Genomic DNA, 26,777 nt, shown 5'->3' with positions numbered 1-26,777 from the left:
GTCCAGACAACAATTTGGTCAATTACTGTATCAAAATACGAGCACAGTTTCTGTGATTTCCTGTTAATTTCATATAAATTAAATATAAATGTGCATATGTAGGGCTGCCAAAGGCTTCACAGAGCATAAAGTTGAAAAGGATCTCTACAGCCAGCTCCATGAGATCAAATCCCCAATACAGACAGGCAAACTAGTGAACTTTTCCAAGAGACCACAGAGAACATAGCTTAAAGCTATGGTCAAACACATTTGTGCTGCTCAGCTTACAACCAAGCTTTGTCTCTCAATAAAAACTGATTTTACTAATTTTGATTTTATCTCCACAAACTATACAGTATGTCATTCATAAATAGAGAGAGGAACAGCTTAATGATTTCACAAAACATATAAATTCTGGAATATGTTTAATTACTGTCAAAGAAGGCTTGAAAGACTCTTTCTCTTAGGATACACAACAGAATAGTGAAGAAATTTAATCAAAGTATCCTGTTCATAAATAAAAAGAAGGCACTAATTGCCTGTAAGGTACCATTTCCTTTCCCCCCCTACTCTGTACAATTATCTGTATTCAGAAGTACTGAATGCCACCACAATTTACAAAGATAATGTAAATAAATCATTAGACTATTTGCTTTTTTTTTACAGTTTTTATCCAATCCATAGTAAAATACATATAATGAAGTGTGATTCATTTATCTGAACTAACTAGAGAGAAATTCTAATTCGAAAGAAATGCTGAAGTAACAGCTGGCTAAGACAAATAACTGTAGTGGGAAGGATGTCTGGGGAGTATGAATATTTCTAACCCATTTTAAATTCAGATTAGAATTTTATGTGGGGCTTTATTAGCCTTTCAAAAAAAACCAGCAAAACCAACCATGAAAAGTTCTTTGATTAAAGCACCTCAGTACTAACATATGACTCAAGGGTTTATATTTTGGTTGGAAAGAACAGAATTGTGGTACTGTCATTCAAACCATTAATTTGTGATATTTCTTACAGTTTTATCAGACCAAATGGCAACTCCTTACTGCACAACCTTTGGAAATTACTGGAGGAAATTATTTGACAGGAAATGTTCAAAGTTGTGTGAAGAGTAAGATACAGCAGGGTAGCAAAATTTCAGACTTTCTGCATTAAAAAGAGACACTATTCTCAGTATAAAACAAAAAAAAAACAAGTTTAAGAATTAAGATCATCTTTTCGTCTGTATGAAAAGAGCATTACTGAGTTTATATACTCCATGCCTACAGAAACAGTGAAAATTTTAACTTGAAAGAAAACAATTTCCCACAAGTAATTAATTCACAAATTTAGAGTTGCATAACTTTTGCAATGCCTGGGACAGAATTATCCTAAATTATGACATTTCTAGGGTTATCTCAAGACTGCTATTTTCCTTCTGGGATCTTCTTTTTAAGTTTTTTTCAACATTTATGTACTTGAATTGGTATTGTTGCTTTCTCTAGGGCCTCACACACTTCCATGACAAAAACTTAAAGTATTCTGCTGCCTCCACTGGGACCATTGCAGCTGAGTTAAAACAGAATTTTTTAATCAAAATTGTGAAAAACAGTACATTTCTGGATACTGAAAGATATATGTATTTCATACACTTGTTTGAATTTTTTATGAAATTCAGCTACAAGTAGTATACTAAAAAAAAAAAAATCCCTCCCTAATGGATTACTTAAACAGCATCAGCATTTGCTTGTTGACACAATGTTTTTAATGTCAAAAATCCATACTATGTACTAAAAATCTGTTCTATTGAGTTACTCAGTTTGGAAAGTGAGATTCTCTGCTCCAAAACGAGCTGGGTCAAAGAAGGCATTTAAGAATTGCTGACACAAGGGTCTCCATTTCATCTTCGATTACATAAAATGCTATTGCCTTTCAGAAGATTTTTAGCAGGGATTAGTTTTCCTTTAATTATTAGATTTTTTTTTTTAATTGCATCAGGTTCTTACTGTCAAAAACAATAAACTGACTTTTTGGAGAACAGAAAGTCTACTTGGGAGCTAGTCTTACTTTTCCAAACCCTTTGTTCTTTACCCAAAGACATGAAGGACTCCTTGCCAGACGTACATACGTAAGTTCAATGGAAGTTCTTAGTTTTCATATGTCACACTCAATATTTCAGTCATAAACTAATGGGCAATACAGCCATGTTTAAAATAATATTTAAATGTCTGTGATATTGTGTCCCAACATATGGCTTCAGAATTGCTGTCAGTAAGAGAATAAGGAGGATAAAAATGAAGATTATTTTCTACAGAGACAGCTTCACATTTTCTGATAGATTTTGAGAGCATATTGTGCTGAGCAGCTCAGCACCTTGCAGAGTAATTTCTGGCTGTGCAGAAGCTCTCAACAGACCTCAGCAGGAACCCTAGTAATGGAAGTCAGACTCCAGAAACTTTTTGAAGGCAACTACCTCCTCTTCCTTTTCCATAGACTAATACACATGCTTTCAAAATTTTGGCTTATAAAATTCCTTGCCTTGCCATAAAGGTGCAGCTGTGGATGATGTGGACAAAAATATTTAAGAAAGAGAGATTTTTTTTTTATCCCCTTTTAATGAATGCTCCTATTGAAGAAATAAATTAAGTTACCTTAGAAAGTCCATTCTAATCAGGTATGATTTACTGGCTTGATAAAAAGGGGATCTTGGAACAGCAGTCAAAGTCAATTAAGGTTTTTTGTGTCATAAATGACTTCTTTTATATTGTACACAGACTAGTCATTTAAGGATCAGCTGCACTGGGAATCAAGTTACTGATTATTTGTTCTGATATTCAGGTCTATGATCTTGTTCAGAAGCAGCTGAACGCCCTTCATCTTTCAGAGTGATCAGAGACAGATACCAAATTCATATAAAAGGAGGACAGGCTGGAGGCCGAAATACTTTCCTTGCTCTTTTTTTGCTTCAGACATTCTTACAGCTCAGTAGATTAATAAGCTTTAAATAATTCTTAATGCCCTCTCAAATAAGAATTTCTCAAAATTAAAGTTATCCTTCCTGACTTTTCTAGGTACAACAGCATTCTGCTATTTTGGAAAGAGCAGCTATGAATATTCACAGCAATATGTCATAATCCCTATGGGCTGTTCTGCCTCACCCTTGTGTCATCTGTGATCTATCACCAGTTTCCCAAGTTGCTCTGCAGCTATTACATACCAAGTTAATTTCTTTAGAACAAGATATGCTTCCAATGCACTGCTCTGAATATATACCTAAAACGTGCAAAAGAGATCAACGTTTATCCAGTTGTGACTGTCACCACAATTGATTCACCAGCTGGACTTCAAAATGTATACATTTTCCCATTTTCGTTACTCATCATTGCAGAAGTTTAATCTGAAGTGGAGCCCACAGCTGCCAGGCACTTTTACTAGATAAGCAAATCATGTTTCCTCTATGCTGTTCCCTCTACATACAGAAATCATTTTCACAAGATGTCAAAAGTTTTTTAATACGGTTTCAAAACATGATGAATCAAAGCAACTACATGGATGAAATCACCTCTGTGCATATTAACACATGCTTGGTTCCAATAGTAAATGTGAAGAGGGGAAATGAAATGCAGAAAATGAAAGGCTATTCAGAGACTAGACATTTAGGCTTTTTTCATCTTCTCAAATTCCACACATTATGCAGGTATACCCTGTTTTTTGGATGAAGGAAGAGTTCTGCTGATAGCCCATTTTCTCACTTGTTTGCAACGAAAAATTGAGCTGCTTTGAAGAAGAATGCATGAAGTGAAACTTTAGGTACAAAAACAAGAAAAGGAACTTAAACTCAGTGAGTAACTTTTGCAGCACACAGGCAGCACAAAGTTCTTCTCCTTTGAACCCCTCCCATCCCCACCCTCTGACACCACTCTTATGCAAGTACTGAGCCCAGGAAAATATAAAGGAGAGCTTGAGGGACTGGATATGAGAGTATTTTCCTTGGAAGGTATGAAAAAGCCCTTGGCATTTATCCAGTAATGCCTGTCTACTGACTCTCAGCACAGCTCTGTCTGAAAGTGCCTTAGCATTAAGGAGGGTTAAGTGTTTTGGCAGAGTATGCAGTATCTTGTGTAAACCCATCTCTGGCTGGCCTCATGGGTCTCAAATAATTTTGATCACCCCACCTGGAAGATGTCTAACTTCTTTCAGACAAAACAATAATTCCTTCCTACTTAGAAGCAATTAAAAGCCTTAGAAGAACCTAAAGCAATTGTTCAAACACTCCATGAACTGCAATTTACATCAATGATATGTTTGCACAAAGTGTTTTCATAATTGCTCCATTCCTCTTCATTTTACAATTACAGAAAAGCACATAAATTTAGAGCCAAAATATATTACCAAATACATGACTTACAAGGGGTACTTTGCTGTCACCCATCTCTGCAGCTACTTGTTATGGTTTAAGCTGAGCTGGCAACTAAGCACCTCACACTTTCACTTTTCACATCCCAGTGGGATGGTGTGGAGAATACAAAGTTAGAGCTGGGGCTCAGTGAGGAACAACACAATTGCTCAATACCTGCTCAGCCTTGCCAAACTCTGCCCCTGAGCCACAATCAGTCCCCACTTGCAGGGTAACTCCCCAGATCACTCAACAGCCATGGTGTTCTGCTATCAGCTTAGGTCAGCTGCTCCAGCTATGCCTCCTCCAGGCTACCCATGCACCTGCTTGCTCACAGGGCACAAAACATCAAAACTGTCCTTGACTTAGGGTAAGCAATACATAGCAGCAACTAAAACATTGGGGTGTTATCAACATTGCTCTCAAACTGAATCCAAAACACAGCATAACTGTACCAGTGGAGAAAAAATTAACTCTACACCAGCCAAAAGCAGGGCACTAGTGCAACATTTACCTCATCCCATATAAAACAATAGTAAAACCCATTCTGTTATCACAATTAAACACTAGACATTTTTAGAACATAAACTGTTTTGCTGTTTTGCATTTATTTCCAAATAGCAAATCTTTTGCTTTCTTTCATAGGGCTCCACACTTGTAATTTCTGTGCCATTTCTGTTCAGAAAAGATATTACAGGTTTATAGACTATCTAAACAGCATTTTTTAAAAGAATGGCAAACGTCTACTTTCTACTTTTACTACCTGGAGTCCTCAGAGAAGTCAGTCTGTCCATCCTCTCCCAGTTGTAGATATAACTCTATAAACTTCTATAACTGAGATGCATTATTTCCAAGACATCTAACTACTGGACTAATAACAAATCCTAATGTAATCTACATGTGTTTGAGTTTTGATGCTTACTGTCCTGGTTACATAGGTAGTAATGTCCTGCAAGGCCAGAGAAATGGTGCACATATATACCTCAGTATCAACTTTGTCTACAGCCAAAAGGAGATGCCTTAGGCAATAGAGTCTTAAAATATTAATGTCAGAAATAACACCTGACAAAACAATGGGCTTTACTGTGAAGATACTTTGATGAAAATACACAGGAAGAAACAAAAGAAAGAAAGCAAGAACATTAGTCCCCAAAAGACCAAATGGATTGTGCACTAAGAGATGAAGAAACCCATGTGTAAATGTACCCACTAAACCCAAAATTACTTCCCATAACTACTGCCCTGCTACAAAACTTCTAGACAAGAAACAAGAATTTATGCAGATACCTATTCAGAGATATAAGAGACTGCAGTCTGAATTTTTTAGGTTCAGTACAACTAATGATCCTAAACTGTAGAAGAGTATGCAACAAATCAAAGTGACATACACTGTGCAAGATTTATTCAGTATCAGTCAGAGTATTCAGCTCTATCCACATACCAAGAAAATTAGTGTATTGGAAGGAATCCACTCCAGGATATCTGAGACTATATAAGAGTAATTACTTTAACTCACAGCTGTGAAAATAATTATACTGTATAAAGGTGACTTGTAAAAATGGATTAATTTTATAACCTCCCAAGACCTGAATTTAGCAACCATATGTTAGAAATTAACGGTGTTTCTATTGCTATTTATTTTGTTCCTAATCACAAATTAGTTTAGGAAAAATCTATAAATTGAGCACTATAATTTATGCATAGCATGCGACTTTTATTTTCATATCTGTATAAAAAAAGAAAAGAAAAAAAAAAGCTGTGGTGATTTGTTTGAGCCAAAAGGTTTATTAATCAAACATCTGTGCAAATGCTAACTCATCATTGTCATACTGGTTGCTGCAAAGTAGATGACATGCTCATAATCCTATTTTATGGAAAAAGATGTCTTCACAGCTACAGAATAAGCCATTGCTAAACATTTGCAGAAATAATAATTTCCTTGGTTTTAATACTTCAGTTTTCATGAGCTGACATTTTGCTCCATTTTCAGCATGGGAGTTGAATGACAAAGTCAGGCAGGACAATAAGAGGTAATATTCTTTCTGTAGGAAAAAACCTGTATTATAGCCACGAGATTTGAGAATATGTTAAAGCTCTCTTGGAGCCACTGAACAAATTTTTTAACCATTCTTTACTAAAACATTTCCTAGTCTCCAATCAAATTCATTATTTAGTGTTTGTTTATCTACCCATCTTTTCCCTGGTTTCTCTTTTTTGGCTTATACTATAAGCCTCATTTTATTCCAGGAAGCCAATGATAGCAGTAGGCTCTCCTGGCTCCTTGTATCAGCTTGAGACTGTTAAAAAACAAAATCTGCTATTCTTAAGCATTTGATGCTGCTTTCACTGCTGCTAGGCAGCCACACGCTGTCTGTCCTGACCCATTGCCAGCTCCCTCCCTGTGTCACATCTCAAGAGAAGCAGGAAAAGCCAAGGAGGGATGCAGAGAGCCATGAAGGGACAAATCAAGCAAACAGGGATCATGGATTTCACTAGGCTATTTCATCAACCTTATGCACATGCCCATGGATGAGGAAGGCCTGTGGAAGAGACACAGGGCTCCAGCCTTCTTCAATTATACGTGACTTCCAGCCACATGAAAGAAAAATGCATCTTAATATAAAATGAGGGAAACTGAAGTCCCAAACCTGAATGTCTTGCTGAAATTGGGATTTAGAAATGCAAGCCAGGCTGATGCTGCCAGCAGCAGACCCCAGAGCCTCCAAAACCACATAACTTAATTGCATGAACATGGACAAGAGAAAATTTATTAGGGTGGTGTTTTCAAAAAGCATCCCTACAATAGCACTATCTCCAACTATGCCTCCTACAGAGAAGTGAAGAACCAGCTAGGTTCCAAACACTACCATTTTAATAATATTCTCTGAAGACACTATTCTGTGTGCAAAAGCAGGTAGAGAGTAACATATTCTAAGCAGAAATAACATGTCACTTACCATCTATTTCTTTGCTCAGCATTACACTGGTATACCACCACATGGTTTTGCCCTCAGAGCAGGGGCTGTTCTATCTTTGGTGCATAGATCAATGCTCCTTAATCTTTACTGAGACAGTGGAAAATCACCAGAATTAACAACACTTAACTGGGGAGCTTATGTATGGGTGCTCCTCCATCAATATTGAAAGATGACAAGGTCTGGCAATATGCTGTATAGGTTGAAAGCAGTATTAGCATTTAGAAAGCACGTTTCTGATCTCTTAATAGATGTTTTTAGGATTCTACATATAATATTCCATAAATCTAGATTATCTGTTAAACAATAACCACCGTTGAACAAACATGATCATGCAATATGATCATACCAGCAGACAAAGCAGAAATTAAATAAATCTAATTCAAAAGATCTGCAAGTATAACCTGAAAATACATTTTCTTTTTAAATAATAATTTTTAAATTTATTAGGATGCCAGGGACCTGATTCCCAACTTCCACTCACACTGAGAGACTAATTATTCCCTGAGAAAACTCAGTTTTAGTTTTCCTAACTTTTAAACCAGTTTCCCTTCCTGAATGTGTGGCTCACAGTGACCATTTTCCTGCCATACTGTACTGTCAGGACCAACCGTCAGAATGCCTGCAGACCCAAATGATGCAATTGGCATATGAGAAGCACTTGAAAAAGCACCTTCTACCCTGTGCAACCATCTGTACTTTCAGGAAGTATGATGATAATTTGAGAGTAGTTAACAAGGGAGAGCTTGCAGGACCAGAAGCCAAAAAAATCTTTAGACAGTTTTAGATTTTATACCCTACTGGACTTGTTTATTCTCCACTGGAGTTGTGGGAAATCCCCTCCAACTACTACAATCTACACTGTATCAAGCACATTTGTTTCCAAATGAAAACACATTAAAATGCCTCAGACTGCTCTTAACCATAATTCATAATCATTAGTTCTGAAAGTGAGCTAGTACTAGTGGCTGCTTCTCTTTAACACTTGGTTTTTCTGTAATATTGGCAGCTTCTTGCATTGCTTAATGGACTTGTTTCTCTACATGTATGGATGATGACAGTGATTGTGGTACTTATTACCATACTTATTATTTATTACCATCCTAAAAATAGGCTGGAATGAAATGCCTTAACAAAGCATCTTACAACAGGTGCAGTATGTCTTGCCCACATGGTAAAATGTGATGATGGCTTTCAGAGCTGCTAATTACAAGAATTCACTTAACATCCAGATGTTTTTTTTTTTTTTTTTCATCAGTCCATTAAAGCATTAGTATTTTCCTAACACTCTTCTGATTTCACACTCAGCTTTTGGACAATATATTGATAAAGAGGAAAAGATACATGGCAACTATTTTTTTATTATTGTATGATTTCTATTTTTTTCTCCCTTCATACAGTGTTTCTCTGGTCCTATTTATCATCTCACTCCTATCCTCAAAATACTTCTATTGCCTCAATACCTTAAATATTGTGAAATTCTTTGTTTTTTCTTCTCACATCTGTGTCACTGCACTGCCAAATGTCTACCTTTCCATTTTCCCATGCTATGGTATCAATGATTTCACAACTTAAAGTGTTTAGTGTTGTTATAATTTAGATTCCCAGTTGACTTACTACAAACTTAGAAATAACTAACAGCTGCATTTTCCCTGTCTTGGCTATGGGTGACCTAAAAACAAAAAGGCTCCAGAAAGTGTTAATGTCAAACCTTAGTCTCTCTTAAAGATGCAGTTTTTGGAGATGTAATAAACAGTGGGGAAATTTATGTGACAATGCAGAATGTGGAGTGGGAATTTTAACCAGAATAATAAAGTGGAAATATCCTATTGGGTGTAAACTGGTAACTGAAATGAATTCCCATCCATACTGGGAAATTATCAGCTTGGGAAAAATACAGGAAAAGTCCCAAACATGAGCCAGAGGAGACTCCTAATCAGGGCACGTAACCTCTACCAAAGCAGTAAAACTGGAAAACATGCTGGCCTGCAGCTTGCACTGGCAAGAGGTGTTAGAAGCAGGAAAGGCTGTTAGACCCTGCAGCTGGCAGGCCTAAAAGGCATGTGCAAAAAGAGATGGGAGATGCAGAAAGCCACCAGTTACCTTCAGAAGCAGAACTCTTATCACTGAGATGGAAGTACCATGGAAGCAGTAGGAAGATAAAAACCAACCCAAGTGTGGGAAAGAGAAGCAATGTCAGTCATAGCAAAAACGCTGTGAAAGAAATGCCAGGAAATGCCAGACTGAAGAATTCCTGCTCAGGAGAGGTGAGAAAATGGGGCTCCTCCTTCCTCCACATGGCACTCCTCATATATTACAGACAGGGAAATACATGGGGGCAAGGTTAGCTACATGCTCTACTTTCCATCAAGCAGGCAGTGGTGTATCCACTGGGCAGTAGCAGACAGCTCTTTAGAGTCTCCTGCCAGTGTGTAGGACACAGTCAGGTTTCATCTGTTTGCCTAAAATAAAAAAGTCCCATCTGCTGCTGTTTTTCATAGGTGCAATGGCTGTAGATAAGATCACAAACTACAAGGTGTACTAAGAGCTAATAAAGAGTTAATTCTTAAAATCCCGTAACAGCGAAACCACTTCCTTCAATGTCCAAAGGAAAAACCAAGTAGATAAACCATGAAATCTGTCAAGCAACTGGAATGTCACTCCCACCTTCCTCTGCTTCAGTATCATCTGTTGTTGCAGTACCAATAGTTATTTTCCAAGTATTTATACAGAATGTGATTGGAAGCATCTCCACTCCTGATATCACTACAGTGATTAAAAAAAACCTTATCAATATTCACAGGTGCTTTCAAAATCATGTTCTCACATACACATTGTCTCTACTAAGTTTGCAAGCTGCAACTTTTACCCAAACAAAGATTGGGGCTTTAAGATGGCTTTTTTTTCCTATGCCTTTTCCTACAAATATATTACAAGCTGTAAATAACACTGTTCTCCTGTTACTGCTGAACAATATATAGAGGTGCCACAAAACTGCAACAGACTGCTTGTAGCAGGATCTAAGTTTTTAAAGTAGCAAATGTATCCAAAAACTAGATTTGTCTCTTACTACATGAATTTTCTACTTTCCAGATTTATGCAAGGCCAAATAAAAAAACCTGACTCATCAAAGCCAGGAAAGAAAAGGCTATTTTACATCTTTGTACATCCCTACCCCACATGAGGTATTAGTAAGAGTGTGGCTCAGAGTGAAAGAATGAACATGGCAGCCCTGGAAAAAAGAAATGTTTGGCAAGGTAAGGGTTGGTGTGCATTGCTCCCAGCTCTGACCTCTGCAGTTGTTTTAATGCCTCCTCACAGTGCTGCTGGAGCTGTGTCCCTTTCTTAAAACAGCTCTGCTTTCCAAGCAAATAAAAATAAATCCAGAAATTACACCTATGCCTTATTCCCTTCCCCAGCTCCCTTAGAAGAATTCTGGTAAAAGAAACAAGCCTGCATACATTTCCTTTCAGTGGTGCTCTAAGTAGCCAACATTATTACATTCTGTATATTTCAATGCCTCCCATATATCACTATCATCACCTATCATTTATGTGCTTACCATATTTGGAACTTAAGAGTATTTGCATTCCTTCATCACAGACAGAAAAGCAAGCAACTGAATGAGCCGAATCAAGCTTGTATAATTAATTTTTTTTTAAATACTGCCTGCACAAACCAACTTTTGCAATAATTGAATCTCTTACCACTGAGATTATTCCTGCATCCATCATCAAAGTTAACCTTCAAAAATTACATATACTGCTCACTGCAACATTTTAAGAGGACACTGCAAAAAATTTAAAAATCATATGCTTCAGTATAGGGGAAAAAAAAAACCCAAAAACTGCAATGCCAAGTAGCCTACAATAAGAGCTGTCACAAACTAGTAATTAATCACTTTTAAAAGCAAGCTATATGCTGACAATGCCTTTTCATCCCTTTTTGCCCTGCATCCTCAGAGCTAGGCAAAAAAGCTGAAAATAATGCAGCACATTAAGTGACTGTGCAGTGAAGTTTTGTTTCCTAATTATAAATACCATGCACTCGGACAAAAGAAATCCTTCTGAACTGATGCAAGCTTCTCTCATAAAGAGCTGCAACAGAATTAAAATACAGCTGCCCTGCACTCAGTAATGAGGTCCTGAGTGCTTTGCATCACGCTAACATTTACCCTTTTTCTGTCTCAAGTAACCGCAGTAAAGAGAGGTTAATCAGAAAATCTGCACGTCTGCTGCTCAGAGCAAAGAGATACTCACCTTCTGAAGGCTTGAAAAGGCCTCTCGGCTGCAAAAACGGAAAAGATGCTTCACTGCTGCACTTCAGGATCCCTCGCTCTCCAGCAGATCACTGGGAATACGGATCCTCCACCATTTTCCCGTCACGTGGGCAGTGGTACTGCTAAATAAGGGTGATCACCTGCCTTCACACAGCCGGCTGTGAGAACCAGCAGCTACTGGGCTTTGCTTACAGCCGCACTGAAACAAATGCAGAGCTCTGCTCTGGCCGTGAAAATTACGATTCTCTCTCGTATTCCCTGTGGAGCTTCTTCGGAGCATCATCAAACTTTGATGCAGCGAGTCAGCTGGCAGCAGCAAAAAGGCTCCCTGCTGCTTCATTTACTGAGGAAAGCTTATGCTGAGACTGCATGACAAAAGTTCCTTATGGATTCAACCTATCTCAGCCCTCATTTCTGTTTGCATCCACGGCTATAGAGCACATGCACATTCAAACATGGTTTGCACAATTTTTTTTGGTTTGCAATTTAGCAGTGGGAATGCAGGTGCAAATTCAAACAGCAAAAAAAAAGCAAAAAAAACCTACCAACAACCACCAGTTCAGAAGGCACAGTAGATTCTGAAAATACAAATTATGTGCAGCAAGAAGCAATACCCACAGCCTGTGGTCCTGGGGGTTCTTCTTAGGGAAAGAAAGGATACCTCTTCCCAGACAGTGCAGTCTCACAGTCTCCTTTTACAGAAGTCTATTGCAAATAGAGCCCCTAAAAAAATCCAGTTTCCTTTCTAAATGCAAACCAGCTTCCAATCCTAATCCCTACAGCAAGGCAATAGACTCTAGGACAGCCTAACCTTCACCCAGTTTCTCTCTTCACACTGCACAGATCCTCCTGGAAAACAATGACCACTGGAGAAGCTTTCATGTCAGGCTGCTTTAGCCCTAAGTAGTCAAAAACAAACAAATGCCTAACCTCATTTTCTCTTTTCAGTACAGCTCCATGCACAGCCACAGCACAGTGTAAATGTCAATTCAGTGGCTCCCACCTTGTTATTCTCTTTACCATAGACAGAAAGTGGTCATTATCTGCTACACATGTCCTCTTAAGTCAGTCGCAGATGCTATTTTAAAGGAAAACATAAATACAAAGCATTTCAAGAAACTTAAAAATCATCACCAATATGAAAATACACTTCTAAAGAGGACTGTGCTGTGGACACATCATCTTTGATGTTTCTGTCATATAGCCATAAGTAAAATTTCCAGTGATGGGGTGTCTCTAGCACTTTTTCAACTTCCCAGTATTTAATTCATTTAAAATCCGAAGACCATAAACCCAGTAACCATGGACCCTGAAGTCCATAATACCTACATTTCCTGTACCCAGGAAATAAAGCAATGAAATATTTATGTACAACAGAAGTAATTAGCAGTAAGATATTGATAAAGCTGTGAAATGAGTAATGTGGCAGAAAACAAGGTCTTAATTCTCCATGTGCAGAGTACTACAGAATATTTTTGAGATTTCAGGATGCTGTTGAGAAAACTTTCCTGTCCAACCACCCTCGAGCCATTCTGGCAGTCACACTCACAGCACCTGAGCTGGGACCCCACACTCAGACAGTCAGACTAGGTTTCCTCACCACTGCAACCCCACGCTTCCCATAGCAGAGCCTCAGTTCTCAATACAACCTAATCATGGTGCCACAACAAAAGAACAGCTTGAGCTGGGTGCCTCTGAGGAAGGACCCTGAACACAGGAAACTCCGGGCTTTTATAACCTCACAGTCCATACCTGCAAAAGTCTGGGGGTCATGCAGCAGAGTCATCAGGCCCTGCTGGAAGGAAACACCTCCATGCCCTGCCTTGTGCAAAGGCCAGAACCAACTCATGGGCACCTTCACAGATGCTCTGCAGGGACCACTTACCTCACAGGGGGCTCACTGCCAAAGTCAGGGCTGTTTCAACAGGGTTAAAGTTAACACTTTAGGCTGAAGTCTCTTGTCATTGATCACATTGATTGGATTGAAAACAGTGGTGCTTTTCACTTAAGTGGATTTTTCACTTAACTGCTAAACCATACCAGTTAAGTCCAGGTCTTCTTGCTTTAAGAAAGTGGCTCTATGAGGCCAACCTCACAATTCAATTAAAATTTCAGTACCATTAGTAAATAATAGTAAGTTGTGGGTTTTTTCCCTTTTAAAGTTGTTTTTTGGTCAATGGAGTGCTGCTCTCTTATAACGATTTTTATAAAGGTCTTGGTATTTGCCATGTAAATATTAAAGCTGTTTTTACAAAAATGAGATCATCAGGACCTTCCTACAAGCAACCATCCCAGCTGTTGCTCCTTTACTTGTTTGGTTTTAACCTTTAAAGCATGGTCCTTGCATTAAGTCAAATGTCATGCTTTGTACTGCCAAGTGGGAGATCTAAGTTCAATTCCCATTTCAAGTCCATAATTTTGTAGTTCAGCAGGAGCTGGAAGCATAACTGAAACAGCATGCCTGGTCCCCAGAGTGCCTGGAATTGCTTTCCAGTGGATCTGCCCAATTAATAAACAATCTTGACAGAAGTGAAGGACGGCAGCCCCACAGGTTTCCAAGGGAAGAAAAGGAAACCGGTATCCAAAGGGAATTAAATGTTAGTTTGTTTTTTCTTAAAAAAGATTTTCAAGCCTTTAAGCATCCTATATTTAGCACCCTGCTTTGCTCATAGAAGAATAAGGTAAACCTGGGATCCCTAACCCATGCCTTATTCTAGCTTTGGGATGACAGAAGAGACATCTTGAGAAAATTTGGTGAAACCTTTGGTCACTGGAGTTAATGTGAATTTTTTCCTGGGTTTCAGTTTGTCAGTTTTTCATGTAATACTGGGCATGGATATTGACTTGAATAATGAATGGCTTTGAGATTTATTTGTATTTGGCTATGTCACAGAGACAGCAGACTTGTCTCAGAATCTTATTAATCTTGTAACAGTACATATTTTTCTTTAATTAAGTTTAATTATCTTTATTCACTGGCAAGCACAGGAAAATGTGATGAAAGCAGGTTTTTCTATTAATATAACACTGGATTGCTTCCCCTACTGGGCAATTTTAATAGACAGCAGTACAGTACTAGTCACAGGGGGATATTTTGGACAGAGGTAGTGGAAGAACTGTCTTTCCCAAAACATCACTATGCATGTGAGCAGAAAAGAATTATTACTGTTACTTTGAGAAAATGCTATCAGAAAGATAAATGTAGCTTTCTTTTAATAAGAAGTCTTATTCTAGTTTGAAGTCTTATTATAGTCTTATTACTCTGTAGGTTAAATACATTGTGGTAGTTCTTCAAAGAAAATTGTCTTCTGCTTAGTTTTGCCTCCAGTTTTCTAAGCTCTCCTCCACACTTTCCAAATATCTCTGTCCCTATTCCTACTGTTCTCACTGCTTCTTGAACCTTAAGTCAATACATCATTTCACAGCATTTTGTTCAGCTCTTTCCAACTGTCTCTAATAAGGAAAAGGATAATACTTCCCTACAACAAAAGTAAAAGCAATAATGATCTGGTATATACATGGTATAATGATCTGGTATATATCTGGTATATACACCCTGAGGAATGTGCTGGGTAAAACCTAGAACAGCCATCTGCAGTGTCTCTGCCTCCTGACCAATTCATCACCACCAACCTTCATACAGCTCTGTAAGACAAGACACCTTCCATCAAGAAGAAAATTACCTCCTGTCTTCATAAACTTTACTGCTGGCATACCTCCAATCAGCAGCAGCAAAGTATGTTATCCTGCCACCTAATTTGCTGTATAAAAAGCTGGGGTTTTTTTCTGGAAAGACTGACATTAGTAACATCCTATCAAATATTTTTGTACTTTTTTAGGAACCCAAAGAAGCTCTAGGGTTTGTTACTTCTGGTGTTTGTGTATTTCTGAGACAAGCTTATTTTTTTTCTCCAGTGTTTTAATACTAGTAAACATCCTTATTCTTCACTCCCTGCTGAAGCTCGTCCTTGAAGAAATAAAACAGGAGAAGATGGAAGAACTTTACCTCTAGCTATAAACTTCTTTAAAACAGCTTTGAGAGTTATGTTTGATTGGGATGAAGGGGGCAGTGACTAGCAGATATCAAGATTTTAAGGCACTTCTTAATTCTAGTTTTTGTTTACGCTTTCTATTTCAAAATCTTAATTTCCTCTTCTATGTAGCAGACAGTTTTATTAGAAGAAATGGCAGACATCTATTGGATGAAAGCAAAAAACAATGTGAACTGCATCCTTCACTGTCTCTTTCCACTACAAAAGTAGCCTACTTGAGCACAGTACAAGTAGGGACTTTTAACTTTTTTTCTGTTTTCTTTTTTTTTTTCCTAAGCCGGGAATAGCATATGGATATAAAAGGGATTAGAAGACAGTTACTAAGTATGCCTTCATGAACTTTGGACTAACAATGCAGTTGTTCACTGGCTAAGTTTGAATACAAATGACAAATTTCTTTATTTTTCACAGATCAAAGAACCACAGAATGATTTGGGTTGGAAGGAACCTCAAAGAACACCTGGTTCCAGCCCACTTGACAGAGGAATGGACACTACATCAGGCTGCTCAGAGCCCCATCCAGCCTGGCTCTGAACACTTCCAAGGATGGAGCAACCTGTTCCACTGCCTCTCCACTCTCACACTAAAGAGTTTCTTTACATCCTACTTTGATGTAAATCTTTGGCAGAATCAGAGCCTGGTAACTAGCACCATCAGGTGCCTTCCAGAAATTGTATTGCAATAATCAGGAAAGTCTTAGCTTCTTCTCTTACATGATGACACCAGTGTTTCTTCACTAACCTCCCACAGGCTGGCATCTCTGCTGCATCACATTGTTTCAAACTTTTTCTTGCATGGTGCACCATATGCCATCGTGAGTTTTTAAATTTTTACTGAAAACACAAGAACATTAACATGGTCCAGTTTTGGATTTTAATGTGGGAATTAGTCTAAGCAAATACACTAAGTTCTAAGACTAATAAATGTACTGCATGCAAAACTCCAATGTGAACTATTGTGGAGTAGTACTTCAGGATTTGCAGAAGTTCCCAAAAAACAGCAGAACTCTTGTCAACAATTTATAACAATATATTCTAACAATTTATAGCAATAAGATGTTAACACCCCTACAACACCATGGCCACAGGAATGTTCTTTTCTAGTACTAGTCTAAGTTCAAACACCAGGTTTTCTTCCTGAGGCATCTAATTAAGAATCTTACTGTACCTAAGTAATCTCAAGTCCAAAATCTGCCGGTTTATTTACAAATCATTCTAAATTAGACACCTAGAGTTTTATTTTCCCCTCTAAAAACATAATGGGAATGTAAATATGACAAGTCAAACCCCTAGGATGCTGGCTGCATGTATTTAATCAGTATGACTTAGACTGGGTCAGTATCTGCCTATTTTTAATTTAAAAAGCTTTATGGGAGACAGAGGAAATAAATAGGACTTCTCCATGTCAGATATGCAAGCTTGCAACTAGCCAACACCCCTAAAGAACTCTTCCTGTTTCCTCCTGTTACAATTCATTACTGATTGTGAAGAGAACTAGTAAGCATTTCATGATTCTAGGATTTTTTTTTTACTAGAAATGCAGGGCTTGTCATAAAAGCATCTTTATTAATTGATATTAGTTGTTTTTAATGAACTCCCAGCAAAACCCTGCAGAGGTAACACTGAAAAATGGCTTCCAGGGTTAAACAAACAAAGCACCTCCAAGTCAAAGGACATCTAGCTTTCCTAGATTCGCAGGTACTAAGCCAACTTTCCACATAACAACATGGATTCACAACAGCTGCTTGGAAATTTTTATTGTTTGGCTTCTCTCAGATTTCTCTTCTATAGGAAATTTCAAAATTTCTACTTTTCCTTCTGGAATGGAATTTAGAAGCTTAGAGGATTGGGTGCAACAGAAATGCTTTGCCAACCCACCATACTTTTGCTAGTTTCAAGGTCAAGCACTCAATATTTGATCTACTTCAGATTCTATAAATCTGATGAGTGCTCATCTTCTGCTAACACTTCTGAAGATTTTCCTCTCTCTTGATGGCAATATGCTGTTTGCAGAGGAAGAGAGGTCAACAAGAGGAGCATCCTCTCCAATACACCACTATGAATGGAGTCAGGAGGGCCACCCCTCACTCCATCTGATGACACAGCAGAGTCCCTTGGCAGCAGGAATAATGCCAGCACGGAGGCACCATGTCCACCCAAAGCCAGGTCCAGATGTACTCACTCACTGCTTCAATTGCCAGCTCAATTCAAACAGTCAAAATGCTCCTCTGATCTGACTGGACCTTGAAAATAATCACAAACACCACAACTTTCCTTCATGCTTTTCTTTCCTCACTAAGCAGCACGTTTTTCTGACTCTTGGCCTTGACTCCTTCCTTTCTTCCTTCTCAGCAGTTTTGCACTGGGTGGAGATAGTACTTCACTTCAATCCCTCCATAATCTCATCATGTACTGGCAATATCAGTACCTGTTTCAGATTTACATGTAGTTAATACAATCAGAGGGACTTCCCAGAAGGAAGATATATTTACTCCTGCAAGAAAGTGACCTTCAAATCAATTGTGAAACAATACTAATTTGTCTCATATCAAGCAACAAAGAACCAATAATCTGTTTACAGAAAGGGAGAAATACATTGATAGTTAAATAATGTAAATACACTGCATACTTCAGACTTGAAAGTCCTGCCATCTATTCATAATGACACACACACCTCAATAACATAGGAAACAAATGAACAGATGACTTTTGAAAGAAAATAGGTTGATTTTTACTTACCCTGATTTTTGATTCAATTCTCCATCACTGTTGAGAAGAACTGTTTCCTCCTTCATTTCTTGTTGTGTTGCTACATTATTCCCAATCCTCTGTTGAGAATCTGCTTCCCATGTACTGTCACCACCAACTACCTGCAACCCTGATGCTCCTGTCATGCCTGAACTCACATTCTCAGCAGTCAGGCCATCCAAAGGAGAAGAGCTTTCATCTTCAAAAGATTTCTGAAGGGAAGTTTCTACCTCAAATTCTGTCCAAGTGTCAAGAACCAATTCCTGTGCTGCAACAGATGTCAGTTCTTCATCACGATGTACGGACCCTGATTTTGGCATCTCTGTCTTGGCAGAAATTTCTTCAGGTGATAAGTCACTTACTTCATTTTGGCCCAATATAATCCAATCCTCATCTTGCCCGCAGATTTCCTGTGATTTCCTTTCACCATCCAGCTTTTCAGGCACAGCAGAAGAATTTTTCTCTTCTAAGTGAACAGCGTCCCATCCAGTCCCACAAACAAGGTGGTCTTTGCTTTCATTTGAAATGGAGATTGGCTGAAAGGTATCCAAGGAGCCTGGTGAAAAGCCTTCACGGGATTCTTGAAATGGAAAATAAATTTTGCTTCTTTCAAGAGTATAATTTGTTGCAGGTGTATTTTCTTCCTCAGTAACAAGAATGTAATCTGTCTCCAGTGAGGCTGGGAGCACCTGCATCCTCACATCTTCCTTACTCTCTGTGTTTTCCAGTTCAGGACTCTTAGGAGAATTTCTCAGTTTTTCCTCCCAACAAAGTAGGGAGTCAGTGTCAGCTTCTAAATGAAGAGGCAAATAGAAACTCTTTTAGTTTTTGAATTACTGATTTAGTCACCATAATATGCTTCAATCAGTACCGTGATTCAGTTTGCTTTGCTCGGTTAATGTTTACTTGAATTTTATAACATCATCACCATTATCATTATTGTTAAAGGTTGCACATTAACACGGCAATCATCCCCAAGGCTCAAACAATTCTCTTTCATCCTATCGGCTAGGCCATGTGCAAACACAAAATATATTCCTACATCACTGCTTAAAAGCTTTATATTTGTCCGAGAGAATGACACCAGAGGTCTTCCCACAATACATGTTTTGTACATTAGGGAGACCCACAAACTCCACACTTCACTCAATACCTCCTCCTCATTAAGCAGAAATACACCAGACACTTCCTCCTTTCTCTTGCATATTTGCCCTGGAAAGCAGATTTTCTTACCATCACATGATCTTCTATCTCCACCTGGTGGTGAGTCAGGATCAGTTGTTTCTGGTTCAGATTTTCCTGTCAAAAAATCAGAATCTGGTGGAGTTACTTCAGACATGGAGAGCGATGGTACTGAGGTGAGATTTTCCTCAAGGCACTCTGTGGATGTTTCAGACACCTTATCTTCAGTCACAAGGATGCCCTCTGCACCTCCTGGAGGGGCTGGCAATGGTAATCTTCTTTCCAAAGAAACACTGTCATTAAATGGCTGCTGTAACAAGAGTTCACCATCTGCATACTCTCTGCTGCCAGAGGGCTCAGCATCCAAAGATGCAGAGGATGGTGGGGTACACACCACAGGTGATGGGTCATTGGGTATTTCCTTAAACACAGGAACGTAATTTTCAATTACAGCTTGATATTCTTTTGTTGTGTCATCAAACAGTTGATTATTTGAATCAGATTCATCACCTTCATTACCACCAGGTAGAAAGGATATGGGAAAGACTGTCTGTTCAACCTTTGATTTCCCTTCTGCTGCCTCATTGCCTAGCAGTGTCAGTATGTTCATTCCATCACAGGTGCCTGCCAGGACATCAGTCATTGAGGTGCTCCTGATACTATGTTCTATCCCTGTGTCAGATTCATCCACACATTCTTCTGACCCATCTAGTTCAACACCTGTTACTGCTGTATGGTCAGTAGTGCCTTCACCAAAGGCACTAATTTCTTTTGAGCTTTGTTCTTCCCTAACAGGCTGACTGAAATCCATGGGAGGCAAATGTATTTGAGAGGTCGCTATTTGAGCTGCATCAGCTGGTGCTCCTTGATGGCTTTCATCAGTGAAACTTCCATGGAACATGTCTGTCAGATCTAAGGATGTCACTTTTATAACTTCACTGGCAATTTCAGTTGACTCAACAGGGTCAGAACCTAGCTTATTTTCTAGACTGTATTCTTCTGGAATTGCAGATTCAGGAGGCTCCTGAGGTTTAGAAGACATAAGCTGATACAATTCATTGGTCTTTACTGGTTCGTAGTCCTGGGGACTACTATTTTCAGAGTGCATCTTCAACTCCTGCACTACTAACTGTTGCTTTGAATCAAAATCTGCCTCTTCATTCCTATTTGATCTTGTATGAATTGGCTGACTGTCTTTGTCTTCAGGCTCCATTGCAATCTGAGAAGATGGAATAGAGGCACGCTTAGCTTCATATTCCTGGCACACATCAGGACTGCTTGATGACTCTGAACCATTGTCTTGGTCACAGTGACTTAAAATATCAGGATTTTTACCATCTGATTTCAAAGTAACAATCTTCTCAGCATTAGTCCACAAATCAGGTTCTATGGAAAACTGCTGATCACTTTCTTGTGTGTTATCCTGTAAAATATCTGGGATAAGCGTAGTTTGGGGAACTAATATATTCCACTCTGGACTTGACTGTTCTGCCATTTCAAAAGATAAGTCTTCTACAGTGAAAGCACCTGGCATGGAGTTGTGCACCTCTACTCTTTCACAGGTGTCCTCCCACTGTCCTTGAGGACTGATACTAGCATTTCCCTCACTGTCTTTTGGTAGATCCACTACAGTGATTGCTTCAACTGCTGCATTTGGTATAGCTTGTTCCTCATCTGAAAAAGAGTTCTGTGGCGTGAGTTGATTTTCCTCATCTGTAGAAAACAACTGCTCTATCAACTCCCTTTCTTCTTTAGCCAGTAGGAAAGAATCCAACTGTTTGAATTGTAAAGTGTCTTCATTTATCTGACCATCAGGACTATTGATAGAATGTACTAGTCTTTCATTTGCTTTTTCATCAGAGTACAGGGGGGCAGGAGGATTTTCATCATTCCCTGTATCAGTGAAATGTGCTTCTGTTAGTTCATCTTGTGAAGGGGAACCACAGGAGTCCTCTTTACTATATCCTAACTCATTTGTTGCAGAATGACTTGAAACAGAATACTGATCTTCCAATTGCTGCTCTTCACAAGGTTGTGAACTCCACCATCCTGAACTGTTACCTAGAAAATCAGATGTTCCTAGCGTGGATTTTGGATTAGTTCTTGAATCAGCTTCCAGTGACATATTCCACCTATCTGTAGCTTTTGAAGAACGTTCTTCTTGAACACCAGCAGCAGAAATTGATGTAGGATCTTCATTCATTTGATATAAATAAGAGTCTTCCCCACCATCTGTTTTTCCATTGAAAACACTCATCTGAGTTCTTTCATCAGGTGTTTTACAGTGGCCTGGAGTAGACTGAGCAGTCCCACAATGATCAGTAAAGTCAACTGTCACATCCTCCTGCAATACCTTTCCGGCTTCAATTGTTCCAGAATTTTCACTGAGGATACTTCCCAGGACATCCTCTCCCACCTTAGCTTTTGCACCTAAATTGTCTTCATTAGCTTCAGGACTTCTTGCATTGTACTGAAGATAATCCTCTCCATTTTCAGTTCCTTTGTGTTGTTTGTTTTCACACATTGAATCTTCATTAATCACTTCTGGGCATGCCTCTGAATTCTCTGAATCCTCATTTATGTCAGGACTTGATAAAGAAGATGCAGTATCATCATCCACATGGGCATTCCAAAAATCTAAACCTTTAGGAACTTTGTTCTCTTCGCCACTTGTTTGAAATCCTTCTTCATATCCATTCCCAAATTCCTGCTTTTTAAAAGAATCTTCAAGATTTTTATTATTTTTAATCTCCCACATATCCCTGCTTCTTTCATGATGACTAGCAACTGGAAGGTCTCCCCACACATTCACAGATGCATCACTTAAGTCAGGACTTGTTCCACTTGAGTGTGTATAGTCGTTTATTGAATTACTCCACACATTATCTTCTTCCAAATAGCTTTTGATCTGTATATCTTTTGAAAGGCTGCTTGTGGTATTTGCTATTTCAAGGACTTCGCTTGCCTCAGGACTTGTTCCAGGAGATTGCAAATCTTCACATGGCTGTGAATCCCAAGTAGTTTGGGGAAAACTGTCCTGAAGCACTGCAAATGGCTCTTCACAAAGATTATTAGCAGGCTGTAAATTTTTAGAGTTTTCATTTCTCCCAGAACCTATTTGAAGTGAAAATGAATTTTCCACCACAGACATATGTGTAATATCAGGAACACTAACAGATCCAGAAGGATTTTTCTTAAACTCATTTGTGAAAGAATTTTCATTGATCCTCATCAATTCTGAGCTATTTTTAAAAGATACTAACTCAGAATTACAAATATCTGGATGTTTAGGAGTCACTTCATGTAAGAATTCTTGCCCTTCTCCCAGAGGTTCTTGTGGTTTATCCGTCAATAGAAATGATGTGGCTTGGCCATAATCATTTTTTCCAGAGTCATTCCAGACACCTGAGTTACCAGGCATTTTAGAAGAATTATTTTCAGAAGTATCACTACCCTTATCAGAACTTTCAGAAATACTTTCCATCTTGGGACTTGTTTCATCCTCTGTCACTGTAGCCTCTTTTTCAGCTCCCTCAGAAAGCAGCTGTGACACTTCACCATAATTGTAATTTTGTGGTAAGGGGTCATAGAAAAATTCATAATCTCTGCCTCCTTCAGAAATACTTGAAGATTCTAAACTATTCTGCAATACGTCTTTTCTCTCGTCCTGACTAATTGGATTGTTTTGATTGGAAAATGACACATTTTCTGTGAGTAATTCTTCCAAACTAACACTATTTCTCATTTTTTCTTGGGGGCTGGCAACTTCAGTTGTTTGCACACTTTCTTCTAAATCTGTTTCACCTGAAGATTCATTGCCCTCTTGCACTGGCTTATTACCAATGCCATTAATCATCTGCTGTCCACTTGTCACATGTGCTCTCTCACATTCTTTTCCTTCCTCAGAGATGACAATGGCATTGTCCCAGCCTTCCTCATGATCCTGCTCAGTCTGTAAACCTGAGTTCGGCTGGTGCACTGAGTCCTGACTCTCCAGCTCTTCATCAATACTGGCAGTGTTTCGTGCTGCATTCTCACTAAGTATCTCGCTCCCCAAGTCACATATTTTCACATCCAAACCATTTTCATTTTCTATAGTTGGTGTAGAGGTGTTGGTGTCTTCTACAGGAACATTGCCCACTGTTTCTGCACTGTCAGCTACTCTCTGTCTAACATTTAATTCATTCTGTGATGGTGATAAGTCATTCACTGTTTGATTATATGCCAGTATTACTCTTCTGCTTTCAGATACAGGAAAGTTATTTTCACTGGTACATGTTTCAGCTGAAAAACATAAATCAGCTGTTTCTTCTGAATTAAGAAAATGTTTAGCAGAGACAGAAAGAACTGGAATTTCAGAATTTCTTTCTTGCAACTGGGTGATGTTATTTAGGGGAGAGTTCCAGATATCTGTATGTCTCTTCGAAAAAGGCACATTGTTAGGAGATAATGGCTCCTCACTTGATTTCTCAAGTACTTTTGACTCAGCCAAATTTGTGTTCATAAATTTACCAGTAACTGTTTCTTCATTAAAATCCTTGTCCTCATTTTCTCTTTCATCTTCCACATATGTAGGTGATATATATGAATCAGACGTTGAGTAATTGGTGTCTGGTGGAGAAACAACTAAATCTTCTGCTATATTTGAGGAACTGAGATCTGAATTTTTATATAAGAAGGTATCCTCCCATGGCACCACTACTTCTGTTACTTCTTTTCTGATGTTTTTATCATACATATTCCAGGTATCTATATTTTCAAATTGTTTTGGTCTATGTTTAGGATCACCAAACACAGTTTTTTCCCCTGTGTTCAGCTTGGAATTATTTTGCATGTTGTTGAAAACAAAATTTGTATTTTCAGATTTTTCATGGTCTTCTACTGAATAATATCTTCCTTTATCCCACACTTCTGGATTTTCAATCTCATTGTCCACTGTGATTTCTGAAGAATCTGATAAACCAGTTTTTGATATGGCCCATTCCTCAGGAATATTCACTGATTTTAATTCTCTCTCTTTGGGCATTTTCCAAACATTTTCTGAGGATCTACCAGCATTTCCTTCATCAAACTCGGTCCAGATTTTGTAAGAATCTCCAGCCAGCTGGCTACCTTTTCCTTCACCACTACACCATGCATCTGACATCATAGGTGTTGGCTGGCTGACCTTCCACATGTCTGTAAAGTTTTCCACTTCTTGCTTTGTCTCATCTAGAGAAGCAGTTTGCAAACATGAATGTCCACTGTTTTCCTCTTGATTCTCATGGTTCCAATTATCTTGTTTAAACTGATTATCCCACAGACCTGCTTTCACATATTCCATTTGCTTTGGCTGTTTTTGGAGGAACACAGAATCTGAGGCTCTTCTATCAGTATGTTCTCGTAGCAAGGGACTTTCTTTAGAATCTTTCCATAAGACAGGACTCTGAAATACAGACTCCTGCTCACTTGAACTCCATGCATCAGCATTTCTGGAATCTAGGTCAAAGCCATCCCACCAACTCCCATATCTAACACGAGACTGAGAGTAATTTGTGCCATCTATTTCATTGATTTTTTTAATGACATCTTGTGAGAAAATTAAAGGCTGCCCATTATCTAACGGTGAAGTATCTACAAGACTATTCATAGGAGTTGGTGGAATTCTTGAATCAGCAGATTTCAACATTTCTGGTGAAGAAGAATCACCTTCAACTAAATCAATCAAACTTGAAGTTTTCTCACACATTTCTCCTGGATTCTCATCAAATTCAGCCAGATTGTCTTCCTCCATTTTTGTCGTAAATAAGTCAGTTGAATACTTTACTGTATCATTTTCTAATAGGTTTGCCTCATTAAGTTTTTTCTTCAGAGTGAGTTGATGCCCTTCTGATGAATCACTATTGAGAAAATAGTCATCAGTTGGGGAACAATCAACAGAACGAGAAGAAGACTCAGATGGAGCTGTAACCATGGGTGCCAGATCAAAATTGAAAAGATCGAAGTTATCACTGTTATTTCCTGACTGAGACTTTTGTTCTTCAGCTATTGCTCCTTCAGGAATAGGGCTGTAGGAATCAAAGCCAGGCAGAAGACTGTGATGCGAAGCAGCACCTTCTGCAACAGGACTATCATCACTAAGAAAAACAGAACTCTCTTTGGAAGACCGGCTGCTTCTTATGGTAGCCAAGCCACTGTCTGGACTCACAAGGTCTACATTAACATCAATGTGGGCTTGCATAGACCCATTTAGATCTGGAGGATTTTCTACAAAATTGGCAGAACTGGGCTGTGGTTCTACATCAGAACCATATAGCTCCATGATACCAGAAGATCCTTGTGAAAGTGGAGCACTTCCAGCAACAGCTTCAGTAGAAGAAGTTCTACTGTTTGATACCATTTCCGGTTGCCTTCTATTTATAACCTCCTTAATTAGAAGAAAAATTTGATCACAGGACACCAAAGAATTTTCTTGATGATAAATGAGAATTTGGTCACATTCACATTCTACAGGATCCAGCTCTAAACAAGGATTCTGACATTCTTCTAATTCACAGCAGATCTGTTGAAAAATGGGATATTTCAGAAGTCACTGCAATCATGGACATAAGGTACAGATTTACTACTTCATCATGTAATACAGACATACCTATCTCTTCTTATTAACCTATTGGTTGGCCATTTCACCATAGCATCCTTATTATGAGCCTCAAATAGATGAAGTATTACAAGAGAAGATCAAGACAAAATATGTGTTGTATGATTGGTCAGAAATTATACCATTTGACTTTTCAGTTCATTTCTTGTTAGTAATAGAAAATCCAAGTAAGAATTTGATTGTTCCCTTAAGAAATCTGAGTAAAATTTATGTAATAGTACTTTAGAAATTTATTTCTAGAATGGGATAATTATATTATTAAAATAAGTAAATGCATTTATATTGACCTTGAAAACAATGGAGTCACTTAGCCACCTATGTGACTAGACACCCTAAAATCACAAGTTTTCAAAACTGAGAAAACGGCTCAAAAAGTTGCCACTGAGATAATCTCTATCTGGGGATAAATACAGTTTAAAAAATGGGAAACACCTAGCTCTGGACAAATGTATAGAGTAGTAATAATTTGTTTTGATTTCAGAGCTTGAATTCTTTAGGAATAACATATACATATATGACTTCTATTCATTATCATTTACAAAGTG

General features: G+C 38.4%; 1 protein-coding gene across 5 annotated transcripts in view; it reads right to left on the bottom strand.

The window, feature by feature from the left end:
• PRUNE2 (prune homolog 2 with BCH domain) overlaps nt 1–26,777 on the bottom strand; it is a 125,995-nt gene that overhangs the window by 25,575 nt on the left and 73,643 nt on the right. For all 5 annotated transcript variants that reach the window (XM_079331175.1, XM_079331171.1, XM_079331173.1 and 2 more), the window contains exons 8-9: nt 19,647–26,136; nt 18,405–19,206 (exon numbers count right to left, since the gene is read on the bottom strand). In XM_079331175.1, the coding sequence (XP_079187301.1) occupies nt 18,405–19,206; nt 19,647–26,136 (7,292 nt within the window). The remainder of the gene's footprint in view (nt 1–18,404; nt 19,207–19,646; nt 26,137–26,777) is intronic.

This window comes from Erithacus rubecula (assembly GCF_903797595.1).
Source record: "Erithacus rubecula genome assembly, contig: SUPER_Z_unloc_2, whole genome shotgun sequence".
In the NCBI taxonomy this organism is placed as follows: domain Eukaryota; kingdom Metazoa; phylum Chordata; class Aves; order Passeriformes; family Muscicapidae; genus Erithacus; species Erithacus rubecula.
Note: the sequence above shows the minus strand (reverse complement) of the source record. Positions and strands in the feature narration are given on the sequence as shown.